Here is a 14,824-nt window from a genome sequence, read left to right as displayed (position 1 = left end):
TACAACAAAACTGATGCTGAAGATGGGATTTTGCTTACCTGAAGAATTTATTGACAAAATTACAATATTTGTATTGTTATTTTTTATGTTGTAAATAAGAATGAGAGATTAGGAGAGATCAAATTGTAATGATTTATTCATTTTCTACCTGACATGTTGATTAAATATGAATTTCAAAGGCTCTTAAATGGTCATAGTTAAGACATTTAGTTAAAGTTTAAGGAATTTTAATTTTAGATACCGGTAGTTCTTTTTTAGATGTCAGACTTGGATGTGACCAGTGAGAATTATTATGCAGCTACCATTAATTTGGTGTAAGATTATGTTAAGTTTCTGATTTGGTTCACTTCAGAATTATAAAGTATTGGTATATATATAAATTGGATAAGCCTCCATAAATATTAATTGCATGTAATATATGAGGCCCTAATCCCTTGGTCCAGGGACTTCAAAATAAATATGTTCAGGTTTCTGGTTGCTTAGGGTATCTATTAAATGCTACAATTATATAGTGCTTAGATATAAACTTAAATGTTTTGAATGTTTGTGCACACAACATGAGTTATCTCCCATGTTATTAGGTGAAAAAAAAATGTACTAAGATTAAAATAGAAATTTTCTTTTTCTCTCAAGGAACATGAAACTTGCAATTTATTTCATGATTTTTCTGATCTAAATGGAAAAAACCCTCATATTTAACAGAAAATGTGAATTAACTTTGAAGCAAATACATCTTTTATTAAATAGATCCAAAACTAGCCGTTGTTCTACTCAGGTTTGCTTTTATTCTTAAGAAATTTTTCAAAAACTCAATATAAATTTGAATTTTGTTGTTATTTCAGTGGCATGACTTCTTAATAGGTATATTAAAGTATTTTTACACCAAAATGATAAAATTGGTTGAGATTCATCATATTCATAGCTTTAGATTAATTCCCATTTTAATTTGACCATATCCATAAATAAAGTACAGATTTTTCATTGTATATTTAAGGAATGACTATATTTTTTCTGTCTATGAAGAAATAACATAAAAAATGTGGTGCACACTGAATAACCCTCTTAGCGGGTTATTTTAAAGTGTGCACCACATTTTTTATGTTATTTCGAATAGACAGAAAATATATTACAATCATTTCTTATAATTTAATCCTTAATTCCATTTTAAACCGGAGTAAATCATGAAAAAACGTTGATGACGTCAAGGTCACATGACAAAATTATGTCTATGAGCTGATAAACAAAACAACGTCAGCCAATCGGAAGACGCGTTACATCCAAAATTAAATTATTACATAATAAAAAAAATGTAAATTATGTTTTTATTGTTTCCAAGTAGTTTTAATACAATGTATAACCTTGTTTGTTATATTAGTTCATGACAATTGTAAAGTTGAAATTTCTGTAGAAATTACACACCCATGCTTTTTTCCCTATACCGGTAATATAACATGTGCAATGTAATTGCATTGATAGGTTTTTTTAAAGCAGGGTGTCTGTGCATGTAATTATGCCTCCACCACAGTTTAGGGGGCATTTAAGTTCTTTCAGTATGTCTCAAAATCATTTCTGTTCTCTAACTTTAGTTTGCTTCAACCAAATGTTATGAAACTTCTACACAATGCCTATTACCATCAAACACAGATCAAGTTTGAATATAAGTGGTCAATTTCACCGTTCTCAAAGTTGTGTCCCTTTATTAATAGATAAAATTGCAAATTTGCTGTTTCCACAATCTAACTTTTATTTTGCGTCGACCAAATGTTATGAAATTAATACACAATGCTTATTACCACCAAACACAACAAGTACAAATATAGGTGCCATAACTTTGACCATTCTTTTTTTATGCCCCTTTATAAAGGAAAAATTCCCAAATTTGCTGTTTTGCACACTCAAACACCAGAGCATTCTCTAATGACAACATACAGAAACAAATGTCATTAAGTTTGAAAGAAAACAAAACCTCAATAGGTTTGAATTAGGACATTGACACTTGCATGTTTACAAGCAGGGGCATCTGTGTTCAGAGGACACATTCTAATTTGATTTTTTAAGATAAATTAGTTATTTCAAATATTTTCTTATGAGAAAAAAAATCCACTTTTAAAGAAATGAGTTTGTCAGACTTGTGCCCTGAGTGCAGGAGGTCATGGGTTCATTCCTGGTTAGGTCAAAATAAATACTTTAAAATGTACTGCTTCTCTGCCAAATATGCAACATTTAGGGACAAGACCAAAAATGCTTTATCTTGTAGTCATAACTATGTCAGAGTAGGGAGCTCCCATTGACTTTGAGGTTTTCTTGTTGAAGAACAGACACTAAAAATAGACATATGTTAGTACTGGGAATGGTTTCCAGATGAACTTGAGAATTTTTGCCTGAATTGAACCTGACTTTGATATTATCTCCTTTTATGATAGAAAGATCCATATATATACATGAATTATGTAGTCCACATGTCTAAGGTAAAAATAGACCCAAGATAGTGCAGAGAAGTGGTTTCTTGAAGATGACTCTCTCATCTTGCTTGGGATTGGAACCAAAATAGAATATATGGTCAGGTCACAGTTCAAAATCCCAGATGATGATGGGATTTAACACTCTCAAGGTCATAGATTAGAAAAAAAGTAAAAAATGGTGTGGAAAATTGTTCCTTTTTGAGCTCACCTGGCCCGAAGGGCAAAGTGAGCTTTTCGCATCACTTCGACACTTGGCGTCCATCGTCCGTCGTTACAAAAATCTTCTCCTCTGAAACTACTGGGCCAAATTTAACTGAACTTGGCCACAATTATCATTAGGTTATCTTGTTTAATAAATGTGTCCAATGATCCCGCCTGCCAACCAAGATGGCCGACAGGCTAAAAATAGAACATAGGGGTAAAATGCAGTTATTGGCTTACATCTCTAAACAAGCACTTAGAGCAAATCTGGCATGGGGTAAAATTGTTAACCAGGTTGAAATCTATCCGCTATGAAATTTTCAGATGAATAAGACAACCCATGTTAGGTTGCTGCCCCTGAATTGGTAATTTTAAGGAAATTTTGCAGTTTTTGGTTATTATCTTAAATATTATTATAGATAGAGAAAAACTGTAACCACCAATAATGTTCAGCAAAGTAAGATCTACAAATAAGTCAACATGACCAAAATTGTCAATTGACCTCTTAAGGAGTTATTATCCTTTATAGTCAATTTTTAACAATTTTTCGTAAATTTTTGTAATCTTTAATTTTACAAAAATCTTCTCCTCTGAAACTACTGAGACAAATTTAACCAAACGGCCACAATCATCACTAGGGTATCTAGTTTAAAAAATGTGTCTGATGACCCCACCTGCCAACCAACATGGCCGACATGGCTAAAAATAGAAAATAGGGGTAAAATTCAGCCTCCCTGATAAATGGACTCACTTTTTATACGCTCGTCTTTGAAGGCGGGATGTATTATGGTTTTTCCGTTGTGGATGGACGATCTGTCTGTCCTTCGTCAACACTTCAAATAATAACTCAATTTTCATGAAACTTATGTGAATTTTTTATATCTATTGACGTAAGCTCCCTTTTGATTTTTATAAATTTTCGATTTTATATTTCCGAGTTGTGGGATTATATTCATATAAAATTGGGGATTTTCAAGTTTTTTAACTATAACCTACCTGGGACATAATATATTGTTAGTATAATAGTCCCAGCTATAACTCAAAAATGCTTTGAGCAATTTTCATTTTACTTGGGTGAATTTTTAGCTCACCTAGCCCAAAGGGCCAAGTGAGCTTTTCTCATCACTTGGCGTCCGTCGTCCGTCGTCCGTCGTCGTCGTCTTCGTCCGTTAACTTTTACAAAAATCTTCTCATCTGAAACTACTGGGCCAAAGTTAACCAAACATGACCACAATCATCATTGAGGTATCTAGTTTAAAAAATGTGTCCGACGACCTGGCCCGCCAACCAAGATGGCCGTCATGGCTAAAAATAGAACATAGGGGTAAAATGTAGTTTTTGGCTTATATTTCTGAAACCAAAGCATTTAGAGCAAATCTGATATGAGTTAAAATTGTCCATCAGGTCAAGATCTATCTGCCCTGAAATTTTCAGACAAATCAGACAACCCATTGTTGGGTTGCTGCCCATGAATTTGTAATTTTAAGAAAATTTTGCAGTTTTTGGTTATTATCTTCAATATTACTATAGATAGTTATAAACTGTAAACAGCAATAATGTTCAGCAAAGTAAGATCTACAAATAAGTCAAACATGACCAAAATGGTCAATTGACCCCATGAGGAGTTATTGCCCTTTATAGTAATTTTTTAACAATTTTTTGTAAATTTTTGTGATCTTTTACAAAATCTTCTCTGAAACTACTGAGACAAATTTAACCAAACTTGGCCACAATCATCATTAGGGTATCTAGTTTAAAAAATGTGTCTGATAACCCCGCCTACCAACCAAGATGGTCGACATGGCTAAAAATAGAACATAGTGGTAAAATGCAAGTTTTGTCTATTATTTTTTGAACCGTTATAAATAGAGAAAATCTGAAAGGAGCAAAAATGTTCAAAATAATGAGCTCTACCAATTGCCCATATACGTCAAAACTGTTTGGACAAATTCTTATGGGAGTTATTGCCCATAAATGACTTGTTTAAATATATTGAAGTATAATCTCCCTTTTCTATATTTCTGAAATGACATTGAAGAGTTATGGAAGTTTATTCGTTAAAAATTCGTTGAAAACTGTCCATTTTTGTTCATTTAAATCAGACAGACAAGCTAAAAGTGCTAAGGGCGTATCATGCGCACATGACACAGCTCTCATGTCTCATGCGAGACGGGGGGTTCCAATCCGGCAAAGGCAAAATCTAAAGCTTTATATTTGATAAGGTAGAAGACCTGAATGCTTTAATTATACTTTGTATGCAGATGCCTTATGTTACGAAGTTTCCGTCTGTCATATATCCATGACCTCATTTTCATGGTTCAGCGACTGCTTGAAAAAAAAAATTTGTCACGTGAAAAACTGACTTATTATGAGAAATAGAATAACCATATTTGGTATATTGAATCCTGTGTTCACCTGACCTCGACCTTGATTCATGGATCAGTGATCAAGGTTAAGTTATTGCAGATACTATAAATAATAGGTTAACTATATTTGGTGTATGGAATGATTGTAAGGTGTACATGTCAGATTCGCAGTTTTATCTGACCTTGACCTCATTTTTTATGGTTCATTGGTCAATGTTAAGATATTATGGTTTATGTTAATCAGATACTAAAAACACTATAATTGGTTCATGGAATGATTGCTAACTGAATATGTCTCTCAGTCAGTGTTATTTTGACCTCGATCTCATTTTCGTGGTTTATAAGTCAATGTTAAGTTTCATGGCAAGTTCCATTTCTCATACTAAAAGCAATAGGTCAACTATATTTTGTATATGATATGATTGCATGGTGTTCATGTTGTCTGACAGTTTTCATCTGACCTTAACTTCATTTTTATGGTTCATTGGTCAATGTTCATTTTTTTTATTTTTAGCTCACCTGGCCCTTAATGTTCAGAATGATGAGCTCTACCTATTGTTCACATTCGTCAAACTGTCGGACGACTTCTTATAGGAGTTATTGCCCTTAAATGACAAATTTTACCTTTTTTTGCCTATTGTCTTGAAAACTATAATAGATAGAGAGATACTTTAAATTGCAAAATTGATCAGCAAGACAATTTCTACAAATAAGTCTAATGGTCGAAATCGTCAGTCGACTCCTTATTAGAGTTATTGACCTTTGATGACGATTTTTACCAATTTTTTGTGTTTTTGTCTTGTATCTTAAAAAATTATAATAGATAGATAGAAGCTTAAATCAGCAAAAATGATCAACAAGACAAGATCTACAATTAAGACCTAATAGAGGAAATCGTCCAACGATTCCTTATTGGAGTTATTGCCCTTTAATGACGTTTTTTTCCGTTTTGCATTATATGATAAAAATTATAATAGATAAATAGACACTTTAATCACAAAAATGATCAGCAGGGCAAGATCTACTTTCAAGTCGAATTTTGCCGATATAGTTAGTAGACTGTCACTCTGTATACGGGAGTGATTGCCCTTAAATGAGGATTTTTTTTACCCTCTTTTGCGTTTTGAGCAAAAACTAAAGAAGATAGAGAGAACTAAACAGACTAAATGATCAGCAATACAAGATCAACAAAACAGAGATTTTTGTCATGAATTCTATTCTCGTTTACAAAGTTGGAGAGTGTCCTGTGTTGAATATGGAAATAGACCAAAGTAAAGAGCCTCTAGTTTTCTCGGATACTATTATTAATAGTCTTAACTATTTTCTGTGTATGGTATGAAATTCATTAAAGTAGGCGAGACATTATAGTGTGCACTCTTGTTACAGTCAACATAACACTTTTACACTGACAATAAGGAAAAAATACAAGTCGTAAGTCGATCGAAGTTGACGACGTCAGTGTGGTAACAGAACTGGAGAAATAATCCAATTAGTTGACCGTGTCTAAAAATCGGGGATGGATCTGAGAAATAGATCTTCCATACTCACAGCAGTGTAAGAGGAAGAATCAAATGTTAACACTGCCGAATAAGAAGTTAAAGTGATAACACCCAGACAGAATAATACAGAACAATGACAATTGCGTACGTGTATTAAAAACGACTCTTTTTAGAGACTCAAAATCATTTCAGAAATAGTCTGAATATTGTAGATATAAAAAATATCATCGGGAAAGAAAAGACATTTTTCTTCATTTTCTCCGGGACAGTCTCAGTCTATAGTATAGACTGTCCCTGATTTTCCTCTTCTTGTAAATTTTACTTATTTTTCCTTTTTTTAAGTGTGTGTGGTTTAGTTTTTATATATTTTTTTTTCGTGTGATGCCCAGAAAATACATTTAAAGCAAGTGCTTGTGTACGTTTATTGGAAATTATTACTTTTTTTTCACTCATTAAATGAAAAAGCAAGTGTTAAAGTAGACACATATCGTTACGATTTGCCACAGATTCCACTGGACGGCAGAAAATAATATAATCAATATGGCATATTTGATACAAAGCAAACTGGCTATCAGATTTATGTGATAATTTTTTTTCCAACCACTAAAGCACACGGAAAATTAAGTGTTTTGTGTGAATGAAATGTGATGTGAGGTATACGTCAACGAGACAGCAACTAAACGACAGAAATAACCAGAGGTCAATAATAGACATGCATGTGTCCTATCAGATTTATGTATAATTTTTTTTCCAGCCAACAGTGTACACGGAAAATTACTGAATTGTAAAAACTGACTGAAGAATCAGATGTGAGTTACACGTCAAATGCACAGCAACCCAACGACAGAAAGAACCAGAAGTTCTACAATGGACAGGTGTCCTAACAGTATGTCATATATATATATATATAAGTGCTATCAGATTTATATATATTTTTTTCCAGCCAGCAGTGTACTGGAAAATTAATTGTAAAACAGAAGGAGAATCAGATGTGAGTTAATTGCACATTAACCCATCGACAGAAGTAACCGAAACACCTAGATAGAGATATGCAGTCTGTAACAAATAAACAAGTGTCCACACAATATGTGTAGCTATCAGCCTGTAACAAATAAACAAGTGTCCACACAATATGTGTAGCTATTAATTCTCGAATAGTGATCGATGATATGAATTATCATTCATATGATCATTATTAAAAATTAACCGTTCACAAAACGGTTTGAATTTTTCGAAATACTAAGAGTTTTTTCTATCACACAAATAGATTACCTTAGCTGTATTTGGTAAAACCTTTCGGAATTTTGGGCCCTCAATGCTCTTCAATTTCGTACTTTATTTGGCCTTTTTAATATTTTTTTTTATTCGAGCTTCACTGGTGCGTCTTTTGTTTATGGAACACGCGTCTGACGTATAAAATTTCAATCCTGCATGTATCTATGATGAGTTTGAAGGAAAAGTAGCATTTTTTTAGTCTCGTGTTGTGTCGATTCGTTATTCAGTATCATGCTGTGTTGATTCGTTATTCAGTATCATGCTGTGTTGATTCGTTATTCAGTATCATGCTGTGTGTGGATTCGTTATTCAGTCTCATGCTGTGTGTGGATTCGTTAGTCAATCTCATGCAGTGTGTGGATTCGTTAGTCAGTCTCATGCTGTGTGGATTCGTTAGTCAGTATCATGCTGTGTGGATTCGTTAGTCAGTCTCATGCTGTGTGTGGATTCGTTTGTCATTCTCATGCTGTGTGTGGATTCGTTTGTCAGTTTCATGCAGTGTATGGATTCGTTAGTCAGTCTCAAGCTGTGTGGATTCAGTGTCATGTTGTTTGGAATCGTTATTCAGTCTTATGATTCGTTATTCAGTCTCATGGTTTGTAATTCAGTCTCATGTTGTGTGGAATCGTTGTTCAGTCTCATGATTCGTTATTCAGTCTCATGTTGTATGGAATTTTTATTCAGTCTCATATGATTAGGTATTCAGTCTCGTGATTCGTTATTCAGTCTCATGATTCTTTATTCAGTCTCGTGGTTTGTAATTCAGTCTCATGTTCTGTGGAATCGTTGTTCAGTCTCATGTGATTCGCTATTTAGTCTCAATTCGTTATTCATTATCATGATGTGTGTATTCGTTACATTTTGTGCACATAAGAATTTATCAATATTTCTGATTAAAAAGCATTCTGTTTCTGTAACAACTATTATCACAGTATAATTCTAAAAAGAGCGAATGAACACGTGAACATTTTGAGTTACCTCCCATTGACTTGTTTGAATAGTTAGTTGGAGACTAGTTCATTTATAGATTCTCTTAACAGATGAAAAAGAAGGACACATATACTTGTAATGACAATAAAAATTAAAAAAAAGAACCGAAATATGATTAGAAAAAGAGAAAATAAGTTAAAAAGATACATGAATTGATAGGAAGTAAAAGACTAGTTTGTTCGGGAGAGAAGGGAATAAAGAATGTATTTTTTGGAGTATTGTTTTTAATACAACTTGCCAGAAACAATTTCAGTACATTAGTACATTAACATATATTAAGCTTAATTCAAATTCTACCATAACTAGTTTAAGAAACACCTGCTTAACTGAAGAAAATGTAGTTAAGTCGTTTGTAACATAAGTTACCCGCATATGAAAGCAGCACAACAGCTGCACATGAATCGATGGAAAAGATATAAAGTGGCAGTTCCGCGGAAAACAGATACTCATATTTAAAGGAGAGGTTCAAATTTCTTGATCTCTAAACCAACTAAGACACTATTTTCAAACTTTTTGAGGACTAAATCCCCAGTTTGTGATGATATATATATATATATATATATATATATATATATATGTGATGGCTTTCATGGCGACATCATATGACATTGCCTCATCTGTTCCAATTAAACCCCAATGAACATCATAGTGTGATCCGGTTCTCCTCTACATGTATAGAAAGTCCTCATTCTGATCTGATCGGTTCAAGAATTTTTAAACTATCTGCAAGAAATAGTAATCATAGCTCCACGAAAAGGCCCCCTTTAATACACCTAGCTATATAGTGTGGCTTTGCGACTATGGTGTCAAATAGTTCCTCTTAGATCTATCGCACTTTTCGTATATTAGATAAACACTATAAAACTGTATTAAATATTGGCAACTTGCTGAAGGATCGACATGCCTACATACGAATTTGTAAAGTTGTTTCAGATTAGGTCGGATTTCAGTATAGCTCATGCAGAAAGACGATGAAATTAAAATATCAGGTGCGGATTTGGACCGTTTTGAGTTTTATGATAAAATTCTTCCTGAAAATTCTTGCTAGATTTAAGTAATAAAAATATCACCAAAAAGGTAACACCCACCTATGTGTGAAGAAACAAATAAGTTTCGTTAGTTGGATCATATTTAATTAGTTATATTCAGGATGAAAACAAGGAGATGTGGTATGATTGCCAATGAGACAACTATCTACGAGAGTTCAAATGAAATAAATGTAAGCAATTAAAGGCAACCGCACAGTCTTCAGCAGTGAGAAAATCCCCATACCGTATAGTCGGCTATAAAAGGCCCCGCATGAAATATGTGCAACAATTCAAACGAGAAAACTAACATAGTTTCAATTTCTTGGAAAATCGTCTCTGTGGTCTCGTGATAAAAATAAAGTTCGCCTCGGATGCGGGAAGTCATGACTTCAATTCTTGGTCGGGTAAAACAGAAGACTTTAAAATTTGTATATGCTGCATTTCTACCTAGCACGTTAATTAAAAGTTTGTGTGCCACGTGGATTGATCTGTATTTCTGTTTCATACCTATACACATACGATACTTTCTTGTGCGTGTCAGTTTAGTACAGAGTGATTTTTTTTCCATATCAAATAAACATGAAGGCTGTCAATGACCTTTAGTTTCTTACTTCTATGCCTTTTGCTGTCTAGAGGCGAGTGGTCTAATTGGCAATTATACCACATCTTCTTATTTTTATATATTCTGGTACTGAATGCATTTGAAAAATTGTGCGCTGGTTGTTAAACATCCATCCAACTTTTATTTGAATTCTATCAAAACAATATAATTTTTTAAGTCCTTTATTATATTTTTTTTTATAGAGTATAGATAATGCTCAATTTTTATGCGTCATGTAATTTTCTGTGTATTATACTTTTGGCGGAAAACTTACGCTTCCAAATAGGTTTTGTCCTTTGTTGTATTACTGTATCCTTGACTTAGTTTGTCATGTAATTGAAGATCCTTCATAATATTAGTTCCAAACAACTTGAATATCCTGGAATATCATTTCCACTGGAACAATACTATACATGCAGTATTTGTTCCAAACGGAATAAAGGTTATAGAATATTTGTTCCGACAGAAACACATATCATGGCATTGTTTTTAACAAAATTTCCATGGTAACTTCTGTTAGGCGGAACGAACATACGTTAATGGAAATCTTTCAAAGACTTTTTCGATTCTTTTCATGGGAATTGAATCTTAATCTAAAGTTGCTATGAAGATCTCATATTATTTTTGTTCTTTTCTGAAATATTTATGAACAAGATAAAGCAAAAAAAAAAAAAAAATTAATTTGAGCTGAATCTATCTTATATTTTTTCCCCACAAAAAAGTACTCTTACGTATTTGGACTATATATTATAGAACTGCAAACATTGATACAGAGTGAGAGTGATAGTGTCCTCGCTTCGGATGCGGGGGGAATCAGAGCTTCTACCCCGATAACCGGGCTTCGATGCGTGGGAATCAAAGCTTCTTCCTCGATAACCGGGCCAAAACTTAAATTTCGATTTCTCACAGCGGTCATAAGATAAGTGCTACTAAAAAGTTAAAATGGATCAAACAAAATAAATAACAGAAAGTTTAAAATGACGAAGAAAGAAAAAATCAACAAAATCATCAAACACAAAGCATTCATAAAACATAACCCTAGTTATTACATACACAAACATCAATTAACACACTTTAGAAATATTATTATCAAGGATAGAAAAAACTCATGAAGCTTAATTGTGTCCAAACTTTACGTAGTTATGGATCAGCGGCGGATTAAGGTATGTCCCACAATGCGCTCGGTCAATAAAAATATGTGATCGGGTTTGGCTGGCACCACCACGAGAAAAAAAATAATTAAAAGGATATCAGACTCGATTAAATGTTTATTTAGAGATTTTAATCTCACTTAAGCTTCTTAGAAAACACTTTAACACCAGGAAGAGGAAATGTTATATAAAACCCAATATACTTCACAATTCCCCAAGTTCACCCCATTTAAGATGCTGGTAATACTACCCACATAATCAAATTCCTCTACACACAACGAGGAAGTAACTCGGATACAGCGGCTGGGTGTCTGATTCACCGATAAGGCCAAGCTTAGTTAATTCGTCACTTATATATTTCAGTTACAATTTACACACAATGAAGATCTTCCAGCACAATTTCTTTCAACTTGATTATTGCTTTTTTAACCAAATTGAAAAAAAAGAAGATCAGCAAAACATTCTTTAAAATCTTGGCCTAGATCGTTAATTGAAATTATTTAAGATTGTGAAGCAAATCCTGGCTGTTTTTTTGCACTATCAGTGATAAAAAAATACTCATATATCATGTTTCCCCGCAGCTAACGATTTATTTTGGATCATTTTGTAAATGCAATTTAAAGAAGACAAGTAACAGGAATATATATGACACATAATGCAAGATCTCCACTCTATACAGTACTGCTGGTGAATGTAAGAATAAGCAGGGTATCAATGTGCATGATTGCCCGGAATGAAACAAAACAATAGCAACTAAGAGACAACCCACCTAACATTTTAAATCCCAAAGCAATCACAGTAAACAGGTACCTGGCTTCGGACAGACACGTAATAAATGTGGTTGGGGTAAAACATGTTTTGTGTTTTGGATCGAGCGCTCACCCCACCCCCCTTTTTAAACCTGAAACACGGCTGACAAACTAAAAAATAGCTGACTGGAAAAAGCTTAATTCGTCAAACTTTTTTGTTCCCAAAAAACTTGGGATTTAAACGTTCTGATCCATTATTACTATTGTTATATGTGTGGGATAATTTTTTTTCATTAACAATAACATGGAGTAAATGAAATAGTTTATATATATAGTTTGCGAAACCAAGATATTTTCGGCATGTTTTGCTTTCACTTTCAGTTTATATTACAAAGGAACGTTTGAGGGTAGACAATATATCCGCAAACAAAAATAAACCTTGTTGTGCAATCACGTGTTTTCTATTTAAAACCATTTACGTACATAACAACTATAAAAATAACAAGTCTTAAAACGGATATGAATCAAATCAGATATTAAAACTTTATTTACCCACACACGGGCATTTAATTTATTGCATTCCTGGGCTACCCTAGTGGGTATCCCAGGTTAGGCCTCTCACCCCGCCGCCAGAGGTCGCGGGAACAACTACATTGTCGTCAGTGTTAAACATGGCTGCACCCGATACAGACGTCTCATTACAAATTGAACCGAGTAAAACACCCGCTAACCTAGAAGATTTATCAAAAGAGGTAAGCAAATACATTTTTATTTAATATTATAATTTTACAACTTATTTAAAGCTTTCTTGGTGAGTGTTAAGTCCTAATTAGATAATATTACGCGATAGTACATCAGATTGGGGTACAGCTGTTCTCGTGTGCATGTGTTTCATTATAAACTACCCTGGAATTTACACGTAGATTTGTATGGATTGTCGAAGCTTTGCATGATGTAGACTGCTTGTTTAGTGGCTTGTCATGAACTAATATTTATTTAATTTTCAGAAAAATCGCAATGAATATTCCCTTTCGGTGGTAACCGTTCGGGTGTTTTGAGTTCGATAGCCCGTGACTTCGCCAACCATTTCATCATTGATTTACTCAAGCGTGATGAAAGTGGGCGGAGCAAAATTAGTATATATTCAAATACACAAAACATATATATTGCATAGACAAAAGTAGTTTTTTGTTGTTTATATAGAATAATATTCATGATGTCTAAAAGTATTTGATTGAATTGTGTGAGGGCCTTGATGAGGGCATTTTATAGTTTATACATTTATTGTTGTTTAGAAAATTTTATTATAATATATAAATTATAATTAATAAAATAAAAAAATCTGTTTGAGAGTCCTTGCATTTTATTTTAAATATTTGCAATTAAGAACAATTTTGAAAACAATAGGTAAAAGCAGACAAGTAATCATCATGCAATTGTGTGCTTACTACAAACATTTTAGCTCTGAAATGTACATTGTAGTTGGAATATTAATTTGATAGCGAAATGTAATTAGTAATTTGACATAACGAATAATACAGAACTTGAGACAAATTAAAAAAAAAATATTTATGCAACAAAGTTTGAAAAAGGAGCTAAAGGAATAAGGACGTAAAGATCACTAATTACTATAATGTTCAATAACTGATTTTTTTTATTTCTTTAACAATCAGGGATTCACTTAAGTGTTGTTATCAGGTCAGGGCTTGTCTTATCTGAGGGGGAACATTTCATTTTGAATTGCAAAAGTCCAGGACCTCCCATTCTTTTACTACATTAATGCTAATTATACAGGAATCAACCTTTGACTTCGTTAAGGGGTAACTTTCACATGAAAATAGTCAAATGGTCCTGGAGGTTTCATTCTCATAATTAAATTTAAACACCTGAAAACATTGCAAAAAAAAAACATGATTAATTTGCAATATAATTTAAAAGACTATTAAAAATTAAATCCTTCCTTGAAATGACAAAGGCATTACTTTCTGTTGTTTACAAATATGTTTTGAAATCTAATGAAAAAAAACAAAAAATGTGAAAATAATCCCTAGCAAAATGTTACTAAAATGTTAATGTCGGACTACTAAACACATTAATCCAAATAGAAAGAACCTGGGGTACACAACAGGGTGGTGTAGAGATGTTAGACAGGGATAAATTTATGACTTGTCAAAATGAACATGGACAGATGTTTATTATCATACAGTATTAGTAGATAAGGTGACCTGTGTATCTACCCTAGTTAACACTCATTGATAAGGCCATAGAAAGGAAATTTTAGTGAGATATAAAATGTGCACAGCATAATGAAAAAAAATATCATAAATAAACATCTATTAAATGCAATCTATCATGTAGAGTAAAAAGATAACAAATTAAAGAAACAGAAGAAAGCCAGTGGCGGTACCTACTCACAAATGATTAACCTACAATAATAAAAAATGATTGTAAATGGAATTGTGAGAGTTAATGAGGTAGCAAACCCCACATTTTAAGTTTTAT

General features: G+C 33.0%; 2 protein-coding genes across 11 annotated transcripts in view; both read left to right on the top strand.

Moving 5' to 3' along the window:
* Positions 1-14,824, top strand: part of LOC127720580 (microtubule-associated protein futsch-like) — a 338,813-nt gene that overhangs the window by 165,478 nt on the left and 158,511 nt on the right. The gene's annotated exons all lie outside the window — the stretch shown is intronic.
* Positions 12,968-14,824, top strand: part of LOC127720581 (tRNA pseudouridine(38/39) synthase-like) — an 85,045-nt gene continuing 83,188 nt past the window's right edge. For all 3 annotated transcript variants that reach the window (XM_052227203.1, XM_052227202.1, XM_052227204.1), the window contains exon 1: positions 12,968-13,074. In XM_052227203.1, coding sequence (XP_052083163.1) covers positions 12,994-13,074 — 81 coding nt within the window. In that variant the 5' untranslated portion in view covers positions 12,968-12,993. The remainder of the gene's footprint in view (positions 13,075-14,824) is intronic.

The sequence above is a fragment of the Mytilus californianus genome, unplaced genomic scaffold (genome assembly GCF_021869535.1).
Source record: "Mytilus californianus isolate M0D057914Y unplaced genomic scaffold, xbMytCali1.0.p SCAF_11, whole genome shotgun sequence".
NCBI classification, from domain to species: Eukaryota; Metazoa; Mollusca; class Bivalvia; order Mytilida; family Mytilidae; genus Mytilus; species Mytilus californianus.
This window is presented reverse-complemented; position numbering and strand designations above follow the sequence as displayed.